This window comes from Rhinichthys klamathensis, unplaced genomic scaffold (assembly GCF_029890125.1).
Source record: "Rhinichthys klamathensis goyatoka isolate OS25496 unplaced genomic scaffold, OSU_Roscu_1.1 h1tg000235l_1, whole genome shotgun sequence".
Classification (NCBI taxonomy): Eukaryota; Metazoa; Chordata; class Actinopteri; order Cypriniformes; family Leuciscidae; genus Rhinichthys; species Rhinichthys klamathensis.
Window position 1 is genome coordinate 283,568 of NW_026606758.1, and position 27,749 is coordinate 311,316.

At 37.2% G+C, this 27,749-nt stretch overlaps 2 protein-coding genes across 2 annotated transcripts; both read left to right on the plus strand.

Annotated features, from left to right (window-relative positions):
• The first annotated feature begins 873 nt into the window (after window positions 1–873).
• si:ch211-117n7.7 (Monoacylglycerol lipase ABHD12-like) lies at window positions 874–8,093 on the plus strand. Its single transcript, XM_056265517.1, has 13 exons — window positions 874–1,034; window positions 1,780–1,865; window positions 1,961–2,054; window positions 2,182–2,301; window positions 4,296–4,326; window positions 4,407–4,452; window positions 4,559–4,688; window positions 4,834–4,871; window positions 6,788–6,876; window positions 7,174–7,256; window positions 7,402–7,480; window positions 7,572–7,705; window positions 7,939–8,093. Exons 1-13 carry the CDS (start codon window positions 949–951, stop codon window positions 7,964–7,966), a joined length of 1,044 nt encoding a protein of 347 aa, XP_056121492.1. The 5' UTR covers window positions 874–948; the 3' UTR covers window positions 7,967–8,093.
• A 4,099-nt stretch (window positions 8,094–12,192) lies between these two features.
• On the plus strand, window positions 12,193–27,675 carry tm9sf3 (transmembrane 9 superfamily member 3). Its single transcript, XM_056265516.1, has 15 exons — window positions 12,193–12,414; window positions 17,004–17,199; window positions 17,522–17,644; window positions 20,812–20,972; window positions 21,133–21,210; window positions 21,317–21,448; window positions 21,690–21,856; window positions 22,062–22,156; window positions 22,309–22,439; window positions 23,409–23,548; window positions 23,706–23,774; window positions 23,859–24,005; window positions 24,225–24,308; window positions 25,617–25,693; window positions 25,822–27,675. Exons 1-15 carry the CDS (start codon window positions 12,322–12,324, stop codon window positions 25,887–25,889), a joined length of 1,761 nt encoding a protein of 586 aa, XP_056121491.1. The 5' UTR covers window positions 12,193–12,321; the 3' UTR covers window positions 25,890–27,675.
• Window positions 27,676–27,749: the final 74 nt, after the last annotated feature.

A 27,749-nucleotide genomic window follows, 5' to 3' on the forward strand; every position in this document is an offset into this window, starting at 1 on the left:
ATTAAATATACAAATTCACCATTTCAATTTGCTAAATGAATATAGGCTAACTTATTTGTCAATATATGAATGGCCTACTAGATATTTGATAACGTTACTTCTACACAAACATTGAAGTCCATTAAATGTGATGTGACTGTACATTTAATTTGTTCTTAGAACGTTCAAAATATCCAGATTATTTTAATGTTTTTAAAACGATTTATCTTGGATATGTGAACGCTAATGTGTAGCTAATTTTGTCAACGGAGCATTATTCAACTAAAATGTTTTAGAAATATAGCTGAAATATGTTTCAGAATGAATAAATATAATTTTTGTGCTAATGTTTTGAGAACATTGTTACTGGAAGAATGTTTGTTCATAACTTTGAGAGAACCTTGCCAGAACTTTAGCCAGCTGGCTGGTATGAAGAGAGGCAAGATATGTTTGATGAGTAGACTAGAGTGCTTTGTGCCAAAAATAAATAAATAAAAATGTAATATGAATAATGACACTGTAATCTTTTTACTGAGAATTTCAGCATTAAAATGACATTATAATGTAGGCTACCATGGTGCTATAAATCTAACCTAAACTGGGTTATTCTCCATAAAACACGCGTGTTTCGATATGTGTATAGTTTGCAAAGTAAAGCTATACAAACATGCACACTAAACATGCTTATTTGTTTTTGGACATTGATTTACACTGCGGAAATTTAATGATATCTTCTTCTGTTGCACTTTATTTTCATTACTGAACCAAGCATATCAAGAGCAGTGTATATTCATAAGTCACAAATGACTTGAGTAGGGGAAAAAAACCCGTTAAAAATCTGTGCACATAAGCCCAGTCTATGCTCTTTGCTCTTTACACCCATCCACTTCCGTGAGTTGCAGGGTTTGTTTGTCAATGATTGCCATAGTTGTGTAAAGTAACCATTGAGAGTGTTGCCTGCTCTGCAAAATGAAGAGAAGAATCAATAAATCTGAAAGAAAGTTTCAGTCTGCAGGAAGATTGACGAAACCTACGGATTTGAACGAGCATGCAAGGCAAGCCATATTTGTTGTTATTATGGAAGACATTTTCTGCCAATTTTAAATAAATCAATTAAATGATAAAAATGAAAACTAAAACCAGATTATCAATTTCATTATAAGAACACTGTATGCAAAATATGTGACAAAATTGACAATGAAATTAAATGATTTTCACTGATTTTACAGTGACAATGCATCATCCCTGTCAAATTGAAAAATAAAATGCAATTGGTGATTTGACGTTTCATTTTCACTACAATCTCGAGGCAAGACTGCCAATATTAAAATGAAAAGGCAAATGTAAAAGAGAAACTGACTTCTTCAAAAGTAATTCAGCGTAGACCTGTTTTTGTGACTACATAACAACTGCATAAAACTAACAGCAACAATATCAGGCAATGTCTAACAGTTTCATTAAATCCTGCTAATGCAATTGGTTGTAAAAGAGAATAACCTTTAAAATGTGCCACTATGAAAATTACTTTAATACGGCAATGTTATTTAAAAAAAATGTGTATAGGCAATACAAGACATTGTCGGGAATAAAACTAAGCTAAAACTTAGAAGGTTATTTGTGCAATTCATCAGACGTTCAGCAGAGTTCATACCATTGCAACACAAAACATTTAATATTTAACAACTACATAGTTGAGTTGAAAGCAAAAGCTAAATATTTGTCTAAATTTGTCTTCACCACATCTTGAATACAGCCCATTGGGTCAAAAATGACAGATTCTGTGAATGTTCTTTTCTTAAGATCTCAGTGGACTTGGACTAAAATGGGACTTCTTTTGATGTGCGTGCTTTCTGCAACAATACCATTTCTAATGCATCTCTTCTCTGGTATGCAATTACCCCCCACCAATATTGATGTGTTGTCATCTGTAGTGTTGTAGTTTATGGATTTTTCCTATAAATTCATTTGTTTATTTCTCCAGACTATGTTGACCTCAGCCAACCTTCAGATATAGGTCTCAATCACACTATAAATATCTATCTCAAACCCGAGGAGGGGGTGAGAGTGGGCGTGTGGTTAGTTTTAAGACACCTACATATCACATATATACTCAAAAACTATAAAACAACAATAACAACAAATATTGATGTTGTCAATATATTCTTTTTCTGTGTTTTTGCATTATACATAATTAATTTGTAGGTATACTGTACCTGAACATAGATGGAAGGAGGCACAGGGGCAGAATCTAGAGTGGTATGAGAAAGCTCTGGGGGATGGATCGCCAATTTTCATCTACCTCCATGGCAATGGGGGTAACAGGCAAGTCAAGTCAAGTCAAATATATTTATATAGCGCTTTTCACAATACAGATTGTATCAAAGCTGCTTCACAGTATCAATCAAAACAACTTAACAGTGTTTGTTTATTACTGGAAAAAGACATCCAAGTTTGGTAGAGCTGATCAGTGGTATGATGGGTCATTTAATTTGAATATCCCCAACTGAGCAAGCCAAAGGCAACAGTGGCAAGGAACCGAAAAACTCCATCAAGTGACCCGATGGTGTCCTAAAACTCCATCAGATGACCCAATGGAGAAAAAAAAAAAACCTTGGGAGAACCCAGGCTCAGTCGGGGCCAGTTTTCCTCTGGCATTTATGAAGTAGAGGCCGAATTTACAGTAACTGTAAGATAAAATTTATATGAATGCCTGGCTAAATAGATGCGTCTTTAGTCTAGTTTTAAACTGGGAGAACGAGTCTGAGCAACAAACAATATCAGGAAGGCTATTCCAGAGATTCGGAGCTAAATGTGAAAATGCTCTCCCTCCTTTGGTGGATCTGGATATGCTAGGAATGACCAGAAGCCTCGAATTTAGTGATCTTAAAGAACGCGATGGATTATAGGGCGATAGAAGATCCGTTAAATAGACTGGAGCTAAACCATTTAGAGCTTTATAAGTCAAAAGCAATACCTTGTAATTAATACGGAACTTTATAGGTAACCAATGAAGTGATGATAGAATCGGTGTTATATGATCATATTTTCTTGATCTAGTAGTAGCGGCTGCATTTTGGACTAACTGTAGCTTGTTTATTGAAGATGCAGGACAACCAGCTAATAAAGCATTACAGTAATCTAGTCTCGAGGTCATGAATGCATGAACTAACTTTTCGCATCAGAGACTGATAGCATATTACGTAGCTTAGCAATGTTTCTAAGGTGGAAAAAGGCTGTTTTTGTAACATATGAAATATGCTTTTCAAAAGACAGGTTGCAGTCTACTGTAACACCCAGGTCTTTTACTGTAGCGGATAAAGTAACAGGGCATCCTAATATGTTAAAGTCGTGCTGTGAAAGGTTTTGTGGACGGTTTTTAGAACCGATAAGTATTACCTCTGTCTTGTCTGGATTTAATAAAAGAAAATTACGCGTCATCCAATCTTTTATATCTTTAACACAATCTGTCAATTTGGATAATTTAGCGTATTCATCTGGCTGTGATGAAATATATATTTGAGTGTCATCGGCATAACAATGGAAACTAATTCCATGTTTCCTTAGAATATTACCAAGTGGCAGCATATACTGTATATTGAGAATAATAAAGGGCCTAACACAGATCCCTGCGGCACTCCATAGTTTGCCGAAGTTATGATCGATTTTTTTCCATTTAAGTAGACGAAATGGTAGCGGTCAGATAAGTATGACCTGAACCAGCTTAATGCTTGTCCTTGAACTTGGCAAGAAACCTTTAATCGACTTAAAACACAAGAGAACATCTTTTATTCTAAGACTTTTAATCTCTGTTCACTAAAGATTCCCTTTGATATGCTAACCATGCAGACACTATGCAATGTCTGCATAATTTCTCGACATTGATCAGTGGCCCTATACATATCTTTTACATACATTGAACTTGTGCATTGAACTTCACACTGCTTTGCACTTTACCTTAGTAAAAAACTGGGATGGGCAACTGCAGCATATCACTTAATGTCAACATTCAATCATTTTGCAACCTCACTATTTGAAAAAAAGAAGTCCAATGAAACCAAACATAAAAACTATAAGTGTGTAAACACTACCACAATATTATCAACTTTTTTACCTTAAATACAATTACCACACATGGATTTTGGCTAATACCACATTGAGTTCCTTTGTGATTTTTCGTATTTGATGAGGATATACTATTTAAAATTCTAAATAAATAGATTTTAAAAAGTGATACATTTTGCATTATATTGAAAATACATGTAAATAATTAGCTTTTGTCTTGATGCTGGCATGACCTTTGTATCCTCAATAAACAGATCTGCACCCCATCGTATTGGAATTTCAAACGTGAGTAAACTCACTTTTTTCATTATGTAGAAAGACTAAGAACTTATAGAGATAATGACTGAAGTGTCTTGGCCATACAGGTCTTGAGTGCTGTTGGATATCATGTCTTGGCGTTGGACTACAGAGGTGGGTTAAAATGTTGTCACTTCACTTAAGCCCACAATCATTGGAACTCATTTCAAATATGATTTTTCTATGGCAAGGCTTACTCAAATGTATTAAAATCTGTCAGGTTTTGGGGACTCCACTGGGGAACCTACAGAGGCCGGTCTGAGTACTGATGCCTTATACTTGTACAACTGGGTTAAGGCACGCAGTGGAAACAGCCTGGTGTGTGTGTGGGGGCACTCGCTTGGTAGTGGGTGTGTAGAATCTGCTTTTTTATTGACTTTTGCTAAGTTTCTACAAATCTATTAAAAAACAATAAAGACAATATAATATGACTAAATAAAATAGATGTATTTTCTACATATTCAGTATAACAGCTGTATGTTTCTTTTTCAATAGAGTAACAACTAATACTGCAGTGAAATTACTGGAGGAAGGTAAGAATTTGACTGATCGTATTTTTATGCTCTTATTTGTCTCAATGTCTTTTCAGTGTTTTTGTCTTGCTTTTTACTTTTCACTTGTCATTGTTGTATAGCTTAGTAAGCTTCATGTAGCTTTATGTGAGGCTGAAACGCAGATCTAAATGCGAGGGGTTTATTGAAAAAACATGAACAAGGCAAGAGCAGGATAACCAGGGAACACAGGTAGTAGAGACACAATATGTCAACATAAATCCACAGCAAACATCGGCTGACAAAGAACAAGGGAAACACAAGGGTTACAGTATACAAAAGGGGTAACAAGCTAAAAAGAAAAAACAATCAGGCAACTAATCAACATTAAAAACTACATGGCAAACAAACATGGCACCAAAACAGGAAGTAACACTAGTCTAAACAAGACATGGGGAACATAAAGCCCAACCCTCCCACCGGGAAGTCATGGACGGCCATGAGGTGGAGGTGGGCCTTGTAACCAAGGCAAAGCCAGCAGTTCAGGGAGCCAGGGCGGAGCAGGAAGAGCGGGGAGCCAGGGAGGAGCAGGAAGTGGGTGGAGCCAGGGCGGGGCAGGAAGTGGGGGGAGCCAGGGTGAAGCAGGAAGTGGGGGGAGCCAGGGCAGAGCAGGAAGAGCGGGGAGCCAGGGTGGAGCAGGAAGTGGGGGGAGCCAGGGCAGAGCAGGAAGTGGGGGAGCCAGGGTGGAGCAGGAAGTGGGGGGAGCCAGGGCAGAGCAGGAAGTGGGGGGAGCCAAGGTGGAGCAGGATGTGGGGGAGCCAGGGCGGAGCAGGAAGAGCGGGGAGCCAGGGAGGAGCAGGAAGTGGGGGAGCCAGGGTGGAGCAGGAAGAGCGGGGAGCCAGGGTGGAGTAGGAACTGGGTGGAGCCAGGGCGGAGCAGGATGTGGGGGGAGCCAGGGTGGAGCAGGAAGTGGGGGGAGCCAGGGCAGAGCAGGAAGAGCGGGGAGCCAGGGTGGAGCAGGAAGTGGGGGGAGCCAGGGCAGAGCAGGAAGAGCGGGGAGCCAGGGTGGAGCAGAAAGTGGGGGGAGCCAGGGCAGAGCAGAAAGAGCGGGGAGCCAGGGCGGAGCAGGAAGAGCGGGGAGCCAGGGAGGAGCAGGAAGTGGGGCAGCCAGGGCAGAGTAGGAAGAGCGGGGAGCCAGGGCGGAGCAGGAAGTGGGGGGAGCCAGGGCGGAGTAGGAAGAGCGGGGAGCCAGGGTGGAGCAGGAATTGGGGGGAGCCAGGGCAGAGCAGGAAGAGCGGGGAGCCAGGGCAGAGCAGGAAGAGTGGGGAGCCAGGGAGGAGCAGGAAGTGGGGGGAGCCAGGGCAGAGCAGGAAGAGTGGGAAGCCAGGGCGGAGCAGGAAGTGGGGGAAGCCAGGGCAGAGCAGGAAGAGTGGGAAGCCAGGGCGGAGCAGGAAGTGGGGGAAGCCAGGGCAGAGCAGGAAGAGCGGGGAGCCAGGGCGGAGCAGGAAGTGGGGGGAGCCAGGGCGGAGCAGGAAGTGGGGGGAGCCAGGGCGGAGCAGGAAGTGGGGGGAGCCAGGGCGGAGCAGGAAGTGGGGCCCAGAGAGTTGGCCTCAAGAATGGCTTCTCTTACCATAAGAGAGAGCACAGAGAGTTCTGAGACTAGGGAACATGAGGAGAAGAGACAAGATCCATCTACATTCATTCACAGCAAACATAAACTGACAAGGAACAAGGGAAAAACGAGGCCTATATCAGGGAATCAGCAATCAGGGAACTAATCAACATGAAAAACAAGGGACTACAAAAATGGCACAGAAACAGGAAGTAACACAAAAGTCAAAAGACATGGGGAACATAATTTACACACTTTTCTTGACTGCAAGAATGGAATGGTGTATTTTTCTTTATTTTGTATATGTAATTTTTTCTTGATTAAAAAACTGCACATTTATTGACAGGAAAACAGTTCGATGGAATAATACTTGAGGGTGCATTCCTAACCGGGGAAGTGGCACCTAATCAACTTTTTGAACACGCTTTTTCCTGGGTAAGTAACGTTGAGGATCTTAGAAATCATGGAAAAACAACTGGTCCTGACAAATGAGTTTCAGATGTTTTAATTTTAGATATTTTTATTAGGTATTTTATTGATCATTTTTAAAATGTTTTTAAAACCTACCTTTCACAACATTGTAATTGGGATTTTCTTACAAATTAAAATGTACTTAACTTGAACAATTTAATTATGATGATAATGAAGTTCATTCATACTTTACATGGACAAACCACACAAGATGATATGGGTCATTAATCTGTTTGGTCCATCTCTCTTTTTTCTCTCTAGTTTTATTGGAAGTTCCCATACATTCAGTTCTTCCTTTTCAATCCACTTAAAAACAACATTGTGGTCTTTCCAACTAATAAGAAGTATGTGACATTGTTTCACTAAAGTAATTAATATATATTTAACAATATGAGTAGAAATGTGATTGGAATAGAATGCCAGTGTAATGTTAAATATGAAAATTTGTTGTAAAATACTTATCTCGTTTTTCTTTTTCTTTTTTGATAGTTTGCAGAAAATTAGAACTCCTATTATGATTCTCCATGCTGAAGACGACCATTTAGTGCCATTCGCCTCGGCTCAAGAGGTTTGAGTTTACGTGTATGAAACTTAATTTACCTTATAAAAAATAATTTGGAAATACATATTTGTTTTAAATTACATTTATTCTGGTTCAGATTTACAGAATCGCAAAAAAGGCCCAGAACTCAGAGAACTCAGATGAGCGGGTCAAGCTGGTACCATTTGATGGATCGCTTGGATATCTTCATAATGGTCTCTATAAAGACCCTGGTTTGCCAAATATCATAAGGTGATGTCATGTTTTATTCATTTTTAAGATTTCAAAGCATTTTCATAGGAGATGCATGATACTAGGGGTAACATGTTACAAGTAAAGACAGCTCTGGAGAAATACTTTCTATAATAAGCAACTTATTATGAGTAAGCTATGCATTACTTTCTATAATGTTGAACATACATCACTTAATGACAGAAAATATTAGATAATGGCAGCAAAATTAATGCCTATGTTTATTATTACAGGGAGTTTGTGCAGTCGCTGAAGGCATGAGACAGACACACGAGGGGAAGGATTTACACCAAGAAAGAGCCAGCTAAAGCTGTAACTGGTTTTATAACTGTAAATTTAGAATTGTTGTAAACAATATGCATTTATTTGATAAAAACATTGTAATGTCGGAAGTATATTTTACAAAAGGACCCCCGTATTGGGTGAATTTACTGTCTTGTTATGAATAAGAAAATACAGCGCGGGAACTGTGTTAAAAAAGCGCAATGAACCGTTTTGACTGAATGAACCATTTTAGCGAATATTGACGTATAAACACAAGGAAAACAACGGGGAAAGAAATCAAATGTGTGCCAATGTCGTGCATTAGTTCTTATAGTGGCAGCAGCCTATAGCATACCTGCTGCTGTCTATCCTTAATGTTCATCAAACAACAAGAGAAAAAGAAAAAATCACTTTCTTCACTTTGATTGAATAACTTTAGTAGCTTTGAATCAATATTTAAATCATATTGTGAAGACTATGCAGTTTTTAATTTTTATTTCATTATTCAATTGCATTATTCATTATTCAATTAATTTTGAATAGGAGGCTATAGTGTCCACATTGTCACCAGTTGATTTTGAACTCTGGAGGACAGACTATTGTGCCTATAGAGGAAAGAGATGTTGTCTGCGGTTAAATACATTTCCACAGCAAGTTGACTATGGGATGCATTTCTATGAGTTCATTAATAAAGCAGTTCACAACACATAGGCTACCAATGAAGACTTTTAAGGCAGATTCCTTCATGAGCGCACCACACCCAAAGTCAATCAATTTGACCTCCATGGTGTCCTGGTTTACCAGCAGGTTCTTGTATTTGATGATCGACGGAAGCACCATGCTCGCAACAAACGTTAGCGTGATGATATGACGTGCTGTCTTTTCTTTAAGGCTTCCTCGGTGGAGCTCCATGAAGCTCAACAAGTCAATGCAAGACAAGGACTGTCGACCATGATGTAGTTGTCTGTGTTGTCCTGCCAGTCCTGGGGCCCTGGGAACGCTGGGGCCCTTATTGGTGATTAATGAGTCAATCTCCATGGGGAGGAGTTTGGGATAGCCAGCCTAAAAGAAAGAAATTATGACAGATTGAGGTGGTTTCCAAAATAAGGACTTAGCTCACAAAACAGTTTGCCTACTGAAAAATAATTTGTAGTATGTGATTAACATGAATAAGATGTTATAAATTAACTGTGAATCAATAACATAGCAGCTTACCACTTTGATGGCCCCTTCACTAAAATATCACGGCCACCTGATCAACAAAACAAAGAATTAACAATTAGCTTGTGCACAGAGGTCAGTCATACCATGCCAGTCATTGATCCGATATGGAAACAGATATGGAAGGTTTTGGCCAAATTTATAACACCACAACAAATTCCTAATGTGTTTGCACACTTGGTGAATAAAGCTCATTCTGATTCTGATGTCTGTTAAATGATAAACAATTGTAGTTAGCATGAAATACCCTTTTATATTTTTTTAATTTTATAATTTAGCTTTTTCTAATTCTCATAGATTTATTATTCTTATCCTTGTCGAAGACATCCTGCTCTAGCTGTTCCTTAGCAACAGGGACTATGACTTTAGATGTTGGATCTACATACTGTCAGGTGTCTGTCCTGTCTTGTATTGCACTTGGGTGTCTTTGTTATGTTGGGCCATGTGCTCTCGTTATTGTTTGATCCCTCCCCCTTGTTACCTGATTAGTGTTTGAGTTCTTCCACCTGTTCCCTCTTGATTTGTTCCCTTTTTAAGTCTCCTCTTGTTTGCAGTCTTTGTTGGATTGTTGTCATATGTTTTCCCAGTTTCTGTGTGATGGTCTTCGTGTTTAGAGTCAGTGTTTGTTCTTCAAGTTCAGTTTTGTTTAATGTCTCATTTATTGTGTTTTCCCCCTTGTGGGTTTTTGCTTTGTGCTTTGTTTTCTTTTGTTAATAAATCATCCGTTACTGCACTTGAGTCCTCCTTTCCACTTTTTGTAACTGTAACGTGACACATACCAAATAAATAAAATGAATAAAATATTGCATCCTTAAATTAGAGAGGTTCTTTATTTAGTGCCACTTTTGACTTGAAGAATCAACCAATAATCAAATACTTGTATCATGATGACATGTTTATGTGATTGATTTTTCCAACGATAATAAGTTTCAGATATAATCCACCCTCACTCTGGTAGTCCTTCTCAGCCTGAACCAGGTCGTTTTTAGAGGGAAGTGGAGAGTGGGCACTTCCAGTAACTCGTCTTGTTCTTTTTTTCCTCTCTCCCTCCATCAATCTCAGCAGCACCAACAGGCGTCTGATCAAGCCGATGAGGATGGTTCTCCACCATGTTGGTGGTTTAGTAGCAAGATTCGTACACACTCCATATCAAGCTCTTTGTTTGGTCGTGAACTTAGCTGTCCCATGATAAAACCGATAAAAACGTCATTTTGATATCAAATACTCGAAAACGTCAACCTACACAATGAGCAAGAGACTTTAATGGTTTTCAGAAGCTACTGAATATCTGCTCTGAATATGTTGTGAAATTTGATGTGTTGTTTAATGCCAAAAAGAGTGCTGTATTGATACTGTATGTAGGACAAAAGTGGACAAAGATCTTTGTTTTCCAGACTTTTATCTGTCAGGACAAGTGATGAGTGTTTGTAATAAAATGAAATACCTGGGTCATTACATTACAGATCAATTATCTGATGATGAGGATTTATACAGGCAGCGTCGCATATGCCCGAGCTAACATGCTGGTAAGAAAATTCCACAGGTGCACGGATGACGTCAAAATTAGACTGTTTAAAGCATATTGCACTCCTTTGTATACTGCTCCTTTATGGAATAAGTTTAAAAAGGCTAGTATGCAGAAGCTTAAGGTTGCTTATAATGACTGTATGAGGATACTGCTCAACAAACCTTGCTCTATAGTGCAAGTGACCTGTTTTGAAATGCAGGGGTCAGCACCTTTCAGGCATTATTGAGGAGACTCATCAACAAATTCATTTGTCGCCTGAATGATTCCCAGAACAGCATTGTTATGCTGCTAGTAAATCCTAGGTTTAGTGCCATACGATAACGATACCAATCATCACTATGGAAAGACTGGTATAAGTGTATTTTATAGAAATGCCGTATTGTAGTTTTTTTTGTAGCCTATATCTTTTTTTATCTTTTTGTATCTTTTTATCTCTTTGTATATGTATCTGTTTTATGTATGTTGCATGATATGTCTGTGCCTTCTGAATGGACCCAGAGTCTGGAAATAAAGTTGATGATGATGATGAATGCCATTAAAAACTGTAACATTTGTGACATCATAAAGGCTCGCGCAGTTGTGCTCTTTAAATGCTGTGTTGTTGTTGTTGTTGTTGTTGTTGTAAAAGGTTAGGCTATAGGAAAATCAACTCATCATCAAGTGAAAGTTGAGTTCTCAAAGAATCTCAACTACTTTGCAAGACAAATGCTTTTTTGTAATTAGGTCTTAGCCAACATGCTAATCTACCTGCCCCATTTCAAATAACAAACAAAAAAACAAACAAAACAAAACAAAAATACCTATAGGCCAGGCGCCAGGGTTTTCTGGGGGTTCACGAGGGAAAAGCAGGGGGTTGGTGAGTTAAAGCTAATAATAAATCCAGTAATAAAAATATAAAATTAAAATAAATCATTTTCAAATCGAAACATTCTAAACATAACACTTCATATTTCATTATTGTTATTTAGCCTACCTGTATGGCATGTGACCATTTGACATAAGAGAACCGTGAACATGCACATTTGTTGTTAAATTATTACCATTTTTTTGTTATAATTATTAACACAAATAATTGGGGGAAATTAGTTATTGTATTCATGTTAACTAAAGTTTTTGTTAAATGTTTTATTTTGACAGCTTGGTGAGGAATAACAAGGGTCTTGAATGAAGCGACGTTTAATAGCGATATGTTTACTGATTAGGCGTAACTTTCTAATACACTATTTGAAGTTCCTATCAATGAACATTCATCAGTGTTGGTTTTACATCCTGCTTAACAGCCTGCCTTTCCACCGCTTCTGTTTGCGCTCAGATGACGTGGCCATGGGTGGCGAACATAGACAGTAAAAGGTGGCGAAGCGGAGGGTTTTCTTCCTCAACTTTGACTCATCGCTCTCTCCAACGATAGGTCTAAGTTACCCATGTGATCTGTTCCCACCAATCAGCGGTGGACGCGCTGATCACTCGCCGAACAGTTTTACGACAAACTCGAATGTGAGCACCTCAAGACAACTACTGTCATAGAACCAGGAAGAAGGAAGGTGGGATAGCCCCCAAAAAAGATACCATTTCAAATCAGTCGCAGAATTTTCCCTAGAAAATCATGGGGCTCTGCAGGTGGACGATTGAAGTGGTTGTCTTGACGACTGTTTTTAGTTCATTGCTGCCAGTTCGAGCAGATGAACACGAACATAAGGTAAGATAAACTGCGGGCCGAGAAGCCCTCTGTGTTCGGTGTGTATAGTCTCGAGAGACGTTAGATATTGAGCTGGTTGTTCTGGCAAAAGTGCCTAACATCAAAGAACATAAATTAATCCAATAAACTTGATACGATGAATGATGTATTGTCCCGTGTCTATGTTAGAAATGCTAAGCACATCAGAAGCTACGTGGCTAGCTTAGCATCAGCTATCCTATTACATTATGCTGTTCAAACAGCAGGGCTGTGCTCGAAATCCTCGGTTTCGACTCCTCGTATGATGCATAACAAGTATAATGTTATTTTAGGCATAAGATATGTTTCGTGTGTTGTGTGCGTTTCTTTTGTGTATGTATGAGGTTATTCTGTAGGGTCTGCTAACCGTCGTTAGCTAAAATAAATATGTCCGTCTGTACACACACACATCCGGTTCGTCTAGGCTTTTATATGACCGATACATTGTAAAACATTGTTACATTTACATAAAAAGCAGCTTTGGTTGCAAGACTTTTACTCTGACGGAGTGGCTGTCTTTTCTCGGTGTCATGTTGGTGTCTGTATATTTTACAGTTCCTAACTATGTCATTAAATCAAAATATTTCAAAATAACAACCTATTTAAGCTAATGAAATCTGTCTGGTAACTTTCAATGGAAGGTTGTTTAAATTCATCACAATTATTGTAACGGTGTTATCACGTAACACACATGCCACTAACATAACTCAGAAATATTTAATAACATCTAAATATTTTTAGACTACAATTACATGGGTTAGGGAGATTATATAAGGCAGCTTGCAATTAACAAGTTTTTATTGTAGCATATTTGCACTTTTTACACTCTTTTAGTGTACAGCATTATAGTATAGTGATAATGTTTGATTTGGATTTGAGATGACTTAAAAGTCAGCATGAAATGAAAATTAACTTAATCTATTTTCTAAATGCGTCTTATTGTGAACAGTTCACATGTGCATGTTTAATAAAAAAATAAATAAAATAAAATACTTTGACCTCTTAATATATAATTAAAATGTCATAACTGGAACTCCGTTTTTCTGGTATCCTGAAGATGCTTACAAAATTCATCAGCATTTCGGACATTGGTAGGTATCACCATTGAATACAATATGAAAAGCATCTGTGGTATGACACTGATCAGTTTAGACAAGTTGATTTTGGGTGTTTACAGAGATCTAAATCTTCACTTTTATTGCAGCCCCTTAAACATCTTTCAGAATTTTACTGGTATTATTCAGCACTTCAGCACATTTCGTCTCAAGGGGGGTTTTTGGTGGATAATGTGCTGCTTTTTGTTCAAACCAGTGCCAATGGGAATACATCTGAGCATGGGAGACAGTGTTTAAGGTTTCATGGTTACAACCATGCAGTTGTCTTCGTCCTCTTATTCTCATTTTCATTATCCAGTGTCATGAGTGTTGCTGTATTACTCTTTTATTTGTTCTCTAGATTCAGATAGGATGGTGTAACACTACCTGATTTACTGGTTCACACCCTGTCTTTACTGTTTCTTTAGCCTTTTAATTCAAATAATTTAAGGGATAGTTCAGTATGAACCAACCACTTTCTTCTGTGGAACATAAAAGAAGATATTTTGAGAAATGTCTTTTTTTTTTTTTTTTCAATGAAAGTCAATGGTCTCCAAATCGGTTTAGTTACCAACATTCTTGAAAATATAATTTTCTGTCTTCCCACGAAGAAAGATACAGGTTTGGAACAACATGATGGTTTGTTTGATGACAATTTTTTGGTAAATCTTCTTTTAAGCATTCATTTCTCCATTCTTCAATCTGTATCAAGATTGTTTCCACACCAGAATCAATTACATTTCTATGATCTAATGATCTATTAGGCCTATGTCTAATCATATCTCCATTATTGTCATTTGCCTCAAAATAGGGTATTTCATTTATGAATTGGAAAACTTGTTAAAGATATAACAGGATATTAATAATAACCATCGAGAGGCAACAATAATCATTGCTTCCAATGGTCTGTGTCGTAAGGCTCTGCATGCTTTATCCTGTAAATGTATGGGAGCAAGCACATTTTAATCAAAACATTTTTTGTGCTGTTGCTTCTAGTACATCATATTGGTCACTAAACAAAATGTGCAGTATATTTTGTTTAATGTAGATTGAGTACGTAATACGTATAAATAACTTGAACGTTTTCTATGCTATTTATGTAGTTTTCGACACTGGAAATGTCTGGTATCTGCATTTTAGATAAATTGAGAATATTTTTTGGTTGTTTAAAATAGAGATTGCGATTGTCCTACGATTCTGAACAGACAACTAAACAAAATAACATGTAATTTACTAGAGGTTCTGATATAATGTTAATGGCTATAGTAGTCTATTTAAAAACGTTTAATTAATTTGAATGAAATTTTTTTTGTGATCAACTCTTTATTGTCTTTAGAAATAAAATAACATCCATTCAAACAAACAGACAGGGAAGGGGGAGCAACAGACATATTATCAATCATTTAACAATATGAAAGAAGAATTTTTTCTTTTATATATATATATATATATATATATATATATATATATATATAGTCATTCCTTTATATAATCCAATATGTTGGAAGAAAAACATTGCCATGCATCAATGGTACTAGGTTTAGCCTTGTTAATTTGTGCTGTTGTACTACAAGTCACTATTTTGTGGAGGTGAATCCAATATGTTTTTGCACACATGTGCGGAGTAAACCAGTTCTGTATTATTGTCGTCTTTGCAGCTGTACCAGCAAACAACAATGAACTTATACAAAAGTCTGAATCAATGAATTTTTTTTAATCGGTTTGAACGACTCGCTCATAAATACTTCACTTGTTTCATTACTGGATGAATTAGGATATTTTAACAAATCTCTTGAATGAATGATTCAGTGGCTACGTTTACATGCACAACTTTTGTTTCAATTGGACTGAATTGATGAATCTGAGTGTAGTGTTTACATGAATGTTAAACGTGATCGGGTTGATTTGCGCGTTTATTTGTCACAAGCTTCAAATCGGAATAGATTTTTTGACATGCGCACACTGCACGAATATACAGTGTTTCATGCTGTTTGCGCATAATAACTATTCTCCTTGGTTCTTTATTTGTTTTATACAGCAGACTTAATATTTATCCATTTCTGGTCATAATTTGGAGACCATGAACATATGAACCATTGGGCCGTGCTGCTTATATTTATAACGCTGTAAAAATGCTCCTCCCCGTGCCCAAAACCACCCGTCTGTGGATGAGAATCCGCTGAGTGAAAGGAGAATTTTAGAATGACGGGACACTCATTTATAATACACTTTATTCAACAGGAAGAAACAGCTCATCACGCTATTTCAACGTCATTGCACATGTGCAGTCCTTTCAGTTTCGATTTTCAATCCGATCAAGTGTTTACATGTCCTCTCGATCGGATTAGAAAAGGAATAAACCACCCCTTTCAATTGGATCGAAATTTCATTCGGATCGAGCTCAATCGGATCGATTAAGGTGTTTACATGAAAGCTTTTCAGTCCGATTGAGCCGTTAATCCGATTACTAACGGATTATTTGGTTGCATGTAAACGTAGCCAATGACAAATACATTTTTAACAGTCACTTGTTGTTGCCATCTAGTGGCGTAACAATGGAATTAATAGAGTCCTTTTGAAGCACCAAGTTACTTTCAAAATGTGATTTGTTCTATTTTTGATCGCTACCGTAGACCACAATGTTTACATCATCAGAGTTTTTAACTTTTATCCCAGTTCTTCTATGATAATATGAATATTTGTTACACAGAAATAATGATACTGTGTGGTTGAAAAGACTGTTTGTGAAGCTGTTTCATGATAACTGCTTTCTCTGGGTCAGCACTATGATTGTTCTTGTCAAAGGTTTCATAGACATGGCTGAATCGCTGTCATTTAGGAATAAGATCGATAACTCTAGATTCAACAGAGATTGATTAATTTGATTTTCAACTACCATGATTTTATTGTTGTGTTTTTACAGCATTGTATAAAAGTTGCTTACTTGTCCACTTGGAGGATGCATACATTTTATCTAAAGTCTTTGAACAGAAAAGTTTTAAATAGTGTAATATTTGGACAAATTAATTTTCTCTTTGTGAAGCATGTTTTTTTTTTATTATCTTGTTTTTCTTGAGGGTTTGGCAGCATCATCATTTTGTCAGTCTCACTTCTAAAACCTCTTCACTTCCAGCTGACTTCATCTTGCATTGAATGAACGGAGTAGGATCGTTTTTATGGGTGTGCTTGAGCCACACACGCATCCTGGACACCATAGAGAGTGTGTCTGTGGATTTAGACTGTTGTTGTTATTTACCCAGTTTTAATTAAAGGAATATGTTAGTTTGCAAAATGTTAAAAAAAATTTTAGGTGCAAAATACAAAAACAACAGAATCTGAGCCCTTGTAGTCTGAGGATGGAGCCCTCTTAGTCTGAGCTCTTTTAATTGGTGACATCCTGGAGTTGAATTAACATCACAAAGAATAGATGCTGATATTTGAAACAGGTAGCTAATGACTGTTCTCGTTCTTCTGCAGTACACTGATAAAGAGGAGGTGGTTCTATGGATGAATACAGTGGGCCCTTATCACAACCGACAGGAGACCTATAAGTACTTCTCCCTACCATTCTGTGTGGGCAGGAAGAAAACTATTAGTCATTATCATGAGACGTTAGGAGAGGCGCTACAGGGGGTTGAATTGGAGTTCAGCGGTCTAGAAATCAAGTATACAGGTATGGTCTTAATGCCTGTTCAACTGAACAACGGCCGAAATGCATAATTTTCCTGTTATCACTGTAAAGCTGCTTTGAAACACAATCTGTATTGTATTAAGCAGCACTATATAAATAAAGGTGACTTGACTATTGTGGCTAGCATGTTAACTTGTTCAAATGAAGCTTAAGGGCACAAGCATTAAATAGCATTAGATGTAAAGTACTCTGAATGTAATTTACATTATTTATATTTGTAGATCATTCATCCACATGTTTGATTAAGGAAGCTTATTGCTCTTGTGATGATTGTAAGAATGCAATGTGGATTTGTCTTTTATAGATGAGGTGTTGCAGACGACATACTGTGACATTGAACTAGACAAACCTAAAAAAGATGCGTTTGTCTATGCCATCAAGAACCACTACTGGTATCAAATGTACATAGATGACCTTCCCATCTGGGGTGAGTAAACCAGAAGCCAGAGTGATTGGCAAACCTAATTTTGAGATTTTATTCATTTTTTTATTTCTATAATCTTTCTATAATAATTTTTTTTATCTAATATCTATTTTATTTATATTATATTTTTATTTTCTGATAGAACAATATTCCTAATAGTTTTTGTTAACAATAACACTGTTCAGCTGAGACGGTATAAAAATGAGACCGCAATTGTGAAGGGTACAAATATATTTTTGAGACTAATCTGTTAGCACAAACAACAAAAACGACAAACAGTTTTCTGATGATCATTTTAATCATCAAAAAGTCTAGATGGGGTATTTGCTTGTGGGTGACCTTCACTGAAATGCGAGTGAAATCCTGCTGCGTTCATTGTGTTTAGATAAATTTTTTCTGTGCGAGTGTGCAGAGACAGGGTGACCAACTGCTCTCCAGGGTACTGTTAACTTTGTACACCTAGTTGATTAATCTTTGCAAAGAAATGAAAGTGGCATTTATGTATCTGGTCATTCTGGGACATCCTGTTCTGTGACAGTTTTTGATTGACAGAAAGCATCTAAAGAGTATTGATTTGTCCATTATGCAACATTTGAGGCTGCAGAGAAGGTCATGAAGATGCTTTATGTCATGTTACTCTGGCTGTGACTTTCAAGTCCATGTTCCATTACAAGCCCTATGAGGAGCATCAGGATGATTGAAAGAAGTGGTTTCAAAATCCAGAGAAAATGGTTATGGGTTATGTCAGCAGTGTATGTGCAGACTTGGAGCATGTCCACTCCCAAAAGAGACTTCAGATATAGCCACCATACTTATAGGTGCTCCAGAATAAGGCCTCTTTTTACATGGCATTTTGCACCCTACACATAATTCTTCACATCCAACAGCTTGTGTAAAGCCTGGAACACACCAAGCCGACGAACTAGCGCCGATGAAAGCCGACTGTGTTGTCGCCTCGCGTTGGGGTAAAAAGCTGCACTTGAACACACCGAGAGAACTACTGCCGACTGTTAGCTAGAATGCGCGTTCTGCGCCTGCGTGTAAATGAGACAACTGTCTATTTCTGCCAGTGTTGCCAACTTAGCGCCTTTGTTGCTATTTTTAGCGACTTTTCAGACCCCTTCAGCGACATGTTTTCAAAAAAGCGACTAGCGACAATTTTAGCGACTTTTTGGACAAACCTCAGTAACCTCCAAATGTTGCCAGTACTGTCCTGCGAGCGCGAGGTCTTGCTTTCTCCCTGTCGTCACTCTCTAGCTGCGTCTCCCCTGTTCAGTGAATGGCTGAGAGGAGCGCACGGCCGCTGACAGACGCGAATGAGCAGTGTTTTTCCACGGACTTATCACTTATCTGCTTTTCTTTTGTTTTATATTTAAATAATTTAGTTTGACCATTTTCATTTTATTTATTTTCTTGTGCTTATTACTTGTAACACTCACTATCACATAGCTTAGTTCATCCGGTTCCCTAACTCTCTCAATTCAGATAATGTTCCACATAGGCCTATAAAAAAATGTAATCATTCACTATATTATAGCTACTCGTTCTATTGTCTGACAACAACAAAATAGGAAATGAGAACAGCTTTATTTGACATTCGGCTATATTATATTAAATAGAGCATTAATTTAGAGAGAAAACGCACTAGGCTGACAGAACGCAAGTACGACGCGATGACGTAATTAATATGCTAATTGACGTATGACGTCATCTAGCGACATTTAGCGACTTTTAGGGAAGGCGTTAGCTACTTTCCTTTGAAAATAGTTGGCAACACTGATTTCTGCAGATATATTCGTCATTCAAAAAGGGAAACCGACGCTGCAGATACACATACCGTAAACAAAGCAGTGCGTGCTTACTGTTTTGAATATCAATCCTGCTAAACACTTTATTTATTCCACTCCGCTTATGTTAATATTGAAATATTCGCCAAGGAACACTCAGGTAAGATGACGTAACATAAGAACAGCCTTCTAATTGTACCGTTTTGACTTCTTTGCTCGCTGTTTTGCTATTATTCTCGTGCACTGACTCTTTCACTAAGCTGAACAGCCAATCAGAGTTTCCTCTTTCACCGACGGGCCGACGTCGATTCAACATGTCGAATCGGCCGAAACAAAGCCGACGAGGACCAATTTCAGCCGACAGTGCGGAACACACTGAGAAAACTTAGTCGGCCGACGCACAAAAACTGCCCGACGGCCGACCGTCGGCTTGGTGTGTTCCAGGCTTTAGGGCTTTTCCACAGCAGTTGGGAGACTCAAGTCAGCAGTCATCATTGTAGGGACGCTGGTACAGAAATGCCAGCAAGTTCTTTAAGATCCATTGTGAGCTGCCAAAATAGCTATATATTTTCTGGAAGCTTCCCATTTAATGACCATCTTCTCACTCCAAGATTTTCAAATGATATTGTACCTTAGATAATGCATGTTACAAAGCCATTACATTGTTCTAAAAAATAAAATAAAAAAGGAATAATAAACTGCCTGAAAGGGAAATCAGTTTATTAAAGTATTTTAAACACGTTTCCCACCAGGGGACATTTTAACAAACCATTATTATTCAACAGAACTAATGAAATTAAATTTCATTGTAAAACCATTTGTTCTGAAAGAGCAGTAGGGTTATTAAGTGTTCTAATAGTTGCTCATAAATTATTTAAGGAACTTTGATCATGGGAAGGGAAGAAAAGACATTGGGCTTTAACTGCCATTTGAGTGAGCTATATGTTTTTGAGGAGTATATGTTATATCTTTATTTTTGCAGATATTTATAAGAAGAGAAACTTTATAAGAAGTTTGTCTTGGTAGCTTGCTTGAGTGTTTTTCTTTTTGTTGGTTCTTCACTTGAAATGACAGCATGAAATGCCATTCACTCTGTACTTTGAAGCATTTCACATAAAACGATATTAAAGAGGAAATGATGTTCAACAGACTTGTCCGTTAGGGTTTGGTTGGATTGTAAAATGTTAGGCTGTGATATTAGTGGTTATTCCAGTAATTTTAGTAATTTTAATTTTAGAGTAAGTCATATTTTTGATAAAAGTATTATATTATTTGGATTTAATGTACTTGTTTATTTAAACTTATAACATACTGTTGACATACCGTAATGTGATATTTTTGCCTTCATTCTAAACTGAAGATTGTTTTGTGGGATTATTTAAGGTATTGTTGGTGAAGCTGATGAGAATGGAGAGGACTATTATCTCTGGACTTACAAAAAGCTGGAGATCGGATACAATGGGAATAGAATTGTGGATGTTAACCTGACCAGCGAGGGGAAGGTCAAGCTTGTGCCAAACACAAAAATTCCCATGTCATACTCTGTGAGTAAAGCTTTTCCTAAAACTCAGAAACCTGCTAATATTAACTAATACTAGGTTAATTAAATTGTCATTTAAAATCGAACTTTGTGTGGGAAATTAATACTAATGCTTATTGTGTGAAAGAATAATAATATTACAAACTTATTGCCAATCCTCACAGGTGAAGTGGAAGAAATCTGATGTGAAATTTGAGGATAGATTTGACAAATATCTTGATCCGTCCTTTTTTCAACACCGGGTAAATGGCACATATTGTTTGCTAACTCCTTCCCAGCTAATTTAAAATGTGCTGGGGGATAATGAATTTATGGAATGTTTTTTGTGTGTGGTTTTGCACCTGACAGATTCACTGGTTCTCAATATTCAACTCTTTCATGATGGTGATTTTCCTGGTGGGCCTTGTTTCAATGATCCTGATGAGGACATTAAGGAAAGACTACGCCAGATACAGCAAAGAAGAAGAAATGGATGATATGGTGATCACTTACAGAACATTTTTGTAATTCTTTATTACATGAGCCTTATTAATCCATCACCTTTTAAGTTACGCATTTGTTTTCTCTTGTATCTGTGATGAATTGGTTTATTCACAACCTCACAATGGCTGATGTTTTATAGCTTTGATAACAGCTCCAAGTGTAATGCTATGTTCCTCTCAGGGATGGCGTCTTCCTCTCTGCATTTTATCAAACTCAATGCACATTCTTTTTTCCTCAGGATCGTGATCTCGGTGATGAATATGGATGGAAGCAGGTTCATGGTGATGTGTTCAGACCGTCCAGCCACCCGCTGATATTCTCCTCCCTCATTGGCTCTGGGTGTCAGATCTTCTCTGTTTCCCTCATAGTCATCATTTTGGCCATGATTGAGGACTTGTATACAGAGTGAGTTTCACCCTTGATTAACAGGGCAATGATAAACTACGTGTATTGTTTAATTATTGTCTAATAATTAAATAAAGGCTACAATAAAAATTACATTGTTGTATAACCATTATATACATTTGGACATTTATGGAAAGGTGGGCTGTAAGGGATATTCACATTTTCTGAAGTGCTCATCATAGGAATTTCGTGTTTGCTTTTGTAGGAGAGGGTCCATGCTGAGTACAGCTATATTTGTCTATGCTGCCACGTCCCCAGTCAACGGCTACTTTGGTGGAAGCCTTTATGCAAAACAAGGAGGTATGCAAACTAATATTTGTAACATCTGCGATAAGGAAAGGTCCAAATGTCATTTGAACTGTATTAGCATTTAAGCTTTTATGGTAACGTATTGAAGGTGTTCTTGGTGTCTACAGACCTTTTTGTTTTTGTTTATTGCATTATTTTTGCAGGGAGGAGATGGATAAAGCAGATGTTCATAGGAGCTTTTCTGATCCCTGCCATGGTGTGTGGCACAGCATTCTTCATAAACTTTATTGCAATCTACTACCATGCCTCCAGAGCCATCCCATTCGGCACCATGGTGAGTTAGTCATCTGCCTTATACAGTGTGTAGTCTATACATGGCTATCTCAGGCAATAAGAAGTCAATCTCAGACTGATTTTACAACTGGGATCAACTGCTGAGTAGAAAAGACAGTCAACTGTTTTCACATCATGTGTGTTATTTTGGACAATTAAATTTGGTTGTGAACATGCTAGTGTCATCTAGTTTCAAGTCTGCTACATATTACACATGCAATTTGTTGAAAGTGGTTTATACCCCTATCATTCTCAAAATTATAGACCCAAAAATAAAAATTGTCAATAACTCACTTTCATATTGTTCCAAACCCATTAGACTTACCATAAGACTGGTATTCCAAGTCCTCTGAAGAGACATAATCGCTTTATATGGTGAACAGATTTAATTTATGCTTTTATTCACATATAAACATTGATCTTAGAGCACTCACATTTAATAACGGAATCTCAACAATACTTGATTGATTGCGCGAGGACAACCTCACTGGTTCTTGTGGAACCTCAAACATGTTGGTGTGACACGTGAGAATGAACCTCATTGGTTCTTGCGTGTCAAGCAAGCATACTTGAACTTCTGTTTAGTGTGCTAAGATCAATGTTTATATGTGAATAAAAGCATAAATTAAATCTGTTTATCATAATGGCGATTGTGTCTCTTCAGAAGACTTGGATTAAACTGCTTTATTCATAAGAATTTATTTTACGATCTCTTATTGAACATTTTGAACCATTCGAGATTTGGATGAATAGAAGGACAATGGAAGGACAGAAATCTCTCAGATTTCATTAAAAATATCTTGATTTGTGTTCTGAAAATGAATGAAAGTCTTGTGGGTTTGGAATGACATGAGCATTTTCATTTTTGGGTTAACTAACACTTTAAAGCATTAATTGCTTTGGTGCAATATTTGTTTCAAATATTATATATTATTCATATATTATGTCATTTATCTTCTTTTTTGATCAGGTTGCAGTGTGCTGCATCTGTTTCTTTGTAATTCTACCTCTGAACCTGGTGGGGACAATCCTGGGCAGGAACCTCTCCGGTCAGCCCAACTTTCCTTGTAGGGTCAATGCTGTACCCAGACCCATCCCAGAGAAGAAATGGTAACCTCAATCAGGATTCACACATTACAGAGTGTCTCAAACATGATCAAATTGATTTGAATGTAAATACTGTGAAGGTTTTCTATACATCAGATAAAATGATAGTTAGACTTTTATAAATACATTTGTCTTACTAAATGTTTCTCTGAATTGGCAGGTTTATGGAGCCAGCGGTTATTGTGTGTCTAGGTGGCATTCTTCCATTCGGGTCAATATTCATTGAGATGTAAGTCTGCACACTTCTGGGTACACACACACCCATAATGACTATGAATATCTGTAAGATTAAAAATCTTACATTTTCTTTCAGGTACTTCATTTTCACATCTTTCTGGGCCTACAAGATTTACTATGTGTATGGATTTATGATGCTGGTGCTGGTGATCTTGTGCATTGTTACAGTCTGTGTTACCATCGTCTGTACCTACTTCCTTCTCAATGCAGAAGACTACAGATGGTAAGGATCATTACATGCAATACTGTCTTTATGATGCTGTTTTGCTTATGTATTTTAATTTGTTTCCATCCTCCCAAGTATACTTGGGATCAGACCGCAGAGGCGTTTAAATTTGTAGGGACGTTTAATGCATCTAAACCAGATGACATCATGAGACTAAATGACAGTGCTTCTTTTAAGATTAATGTTATTTTCCTTTCTTTTTTTTCTTTTTTCCAGGCAGTGGACCAGCTTTCTCTCTGCAGCCTCAACAGCAGTTTACGTTTACATGTACTCCTTCTACTACTATTTCTTTAAAACAAAGTGAGTTTTAGTTTCTTTTCCTTAAATGTCATTGTATGAATGCTCAATTTAAATGTCTGTCATTTACTCACCCTCAGTCACTTGATTTCCTTTCTTTTATGGAACATAAAAAGATATTTTGCAGAATTTCCAAGCTGCTATTTTCTATAAAACATTAGCTATAAAGCGACAAGCTCCATAAAACTTGCAATACAATAAAAATGCTAGAAACTACATCCTAAATCTGTGTGTGAGGAACATACTGAAATTTAAGTATCTCTTTTTAGCATTTGGGTTACTTGTGTGCAATAGGTATGACCTGAAATTTCTGCTGAAAAGTTTACCCCCACCCCTCAGTGTTCAGCGCTCAGGTTTCACTCTCGCTCTAGCCGTTATTACTGCACGGTGTGACTCTCCGCTCAATATTCCTCTCTATGCACATGCGCTCTGCTCAGTTGCTCACAGCCCATGCGAAGGCTCCACTCATGTACAGCTCATGCTCATCAGAAAAGCAAAGTCCGCTCAAATAACGCATTGACATGAAATTTCTATGTAGTTGTACTATACCGGTACTTGTTTCGGTTTGCAATAGCCCTACTGTCCTGTAACATGGTGTGGTAGCCGTGCTGGGCAACGCTGGTAAAATGACGCTACCATCTCGTTCACTGATCCGCTTACATGCTCTGATAATAATAGCTTTGTAGGACTACACATTGTTTGGATAATTGGTCAAAAAATAAATCTATTAAATCTGATCCTGTTGCATAGAAATAATAAAGAATAATATATTGATATTTAATATTATTTTAATATTATATTTTCTGTCCAATTTTAGTGTGGTTATTTTATTTTATTGGCTTGCATTTTTTAAATTCAGTATCATTAAAATGATTTAATTTCATTTAAAAAATATTTAATATAAATATTAAAGCTAATTTAAAATAATAAAGAAATAATTTTTAAAACGCATTTTCGGTTTTCGGCCAAGTGCAGCCAGAATTTTCGATTTCGGCCCAGAATTTTCATTTTGGTGCATCCCTAAATTGCAAGCAAATTGTTTGAAAATTAGAAATTGTTTCTCATTTTCATTTAATGGATTTATTACCGTATCTTCCGAAAAATTTGTAGCACTTGAGTAGAAGTCGCACGGAGCAAAATTGTGCTGAGAAAAAAAACACAAGTAGTGCTTGAATTTAATAGCATTATATATGTTGCAGCATGTTTCATATGATAAAACTTATAGTCCAGAAAATATGGTAATTGTCTGTGTGTAGATCTAAATCTGTGGATCTGATACCAATGATTAGCATGTACTAATTTTATCTGCAGGATGTATGGCTTATTTCAGACGTCATTCTATTTTGGCTACATGGCTGTGTTCAGTACTGCTCTGGGAATCATGTGTGGTGAGTACAAGAAAACTGAAACACTTCTCTAGTACAGTGATTCTCCTTGTTAATCATAAGTGTTGCTATATGGGTAGGGGAGCGACATATTCTTATGATAACACAATGCATCATCTCTTGGTTTTTAGGAGCGGTAGGTTACATGGGAACAAGTGCCTTCGTGAGGAAGATCTACACAAATGTAAAAATCGACTAAAAACTCTGCAGCGACGCTGTGGATCAGCCGGCACTTCCTCCCGATTGACGCGGGCACAAAGTCTCCATTTATTTTGCAAGAAGAGATTGTGGTATCTTGTACAAAATCTAGTTTTCCATTTTCTCAATGAATTAAAAGTTGCGGCATGATGCGTACACAAGGGTAAAATGAGAGGTGTAATAAACAGGACTTTTTATTTTTTATTTTATCTGCTTTTTCGTTTTTCCCTTCAGAGGCAATGCAGGCAGTAAATGCAGATAAAGGGGAAAGAAAGTACACCTCAACGTTGCTCCTATTTCTTATAACTTTATCCCACCCCCCAAAACCATTGAACAGATCTTTATTGATGGAATAGTCTAGCTCTCTTCAGTGAAGAGGCCAAAGTGTATTGAGAGCCTTTGTTCTATTATATGAGAATATCAGAGATTGGGGTTTACGTCCATCCTCTTGCTTGTCTGTTTTGTATTAGTCGTACAATGCCTTCATTGTAGTATTGTTTTTCCAAAATACAGAAATTATTAAGAAAAAAATTCTTTCATAAATAGAAAAACCAATATGATGTGAAAAAGACAGGTTTTTTGCTCTACCTTTTCAGGGCATCTGTTGTCCTGTAGCTCAGATCCACAGACCCGCGCGGGACAGAGCTTAGCACATCAGATACAGTTCGCTATCCACAAGCATATTCTGGTGAGACCGGTGATCTGAAATGGTGGTTTGGTGGCAGATTGTTTTAATGGGATGTGTGATGTGATATTTCTTTTTCCAGTTCAGTTTTATGTTGTTGTTTGGGTTTGAATGAAGTCTCCTCGTAAAGATAATATATGGAGGGGGGTGGCCATGTATATAACCTTAATAATGTAACTGTAGATGTAGATCCCAAACGTATTTTGGTTGTACAGATTTATTAAAGGGTGTCTTTTCTTTCTTTTATGGACAGTCAGATTAGGTTTTTTGTTACTTTTTTTGAAGGTTGGGGTGGGCTTCGTGGCACAGTTACATCTTGCCTGATATTGCATGAATTTTTCACCAAATCAAATGATCAGATTCTATTTGTTTTTGTTGGTCATAATTACATTTTAAGTGACCCTCATCACTACCCTTTATTTGCATCTTGTAGAACGGTCTCAAAAATAAGTGCTTCATTGACTTTGTGCTGCTCATAGAGGAGATAGTCATCAGCTTTTTTTATTATTATTTTTTTATTTAAAGAGTTGAAAGGCTATTCATTGTCTTGGACAGCTGACTCGTGCTTATTTTTGTATCCATGATCTGAACCAAAATTGTGATTTGTCAGACACAATTTAGGCGCACATGCTAAATCTCTGCAGACATACTGTACAAAGTGAAGTTATTGTACACTTTACTAGATGTTTTCATGGTTACTAAGTGCAGACACACTTAGAGCTGTTGTTCTTATTTTTCTTGTTCCATTGTGTAAATACAGTATGTAACAAAAAAAAGTTTGAGAAGTGGCAAAGCCTTTTTCTAAAAATCATTCCTCCCAGTTTAAAAAAAATGATTTCTGGTTCTTCATGTCATGTTCCATGTGAAGTCTAAAGAGACATTTTAAACACAATATTAACTTGCTGTAAAAAAGGAGAAGAAAAAAAGAAATAAACATTGTTTTTGAGGTTATGTAGGCATGGTTTATATATGAAGGAAAAGTTGTCAATTAAAATTTTCTCCACAAGGACAGCTGAGTACTTGATGGAAGCTACAAGAATTACACACAGTCAGTATGTAATGATTGCACTTTTCAGTAGAATAAACAAATGGTGTGACGGCAGCTTCATCTGTCTTAAACATATTGTGTTTCTAAAAACTTGGTCAAGAATCAGTCAAACTCTAGAGTTTCTAAGA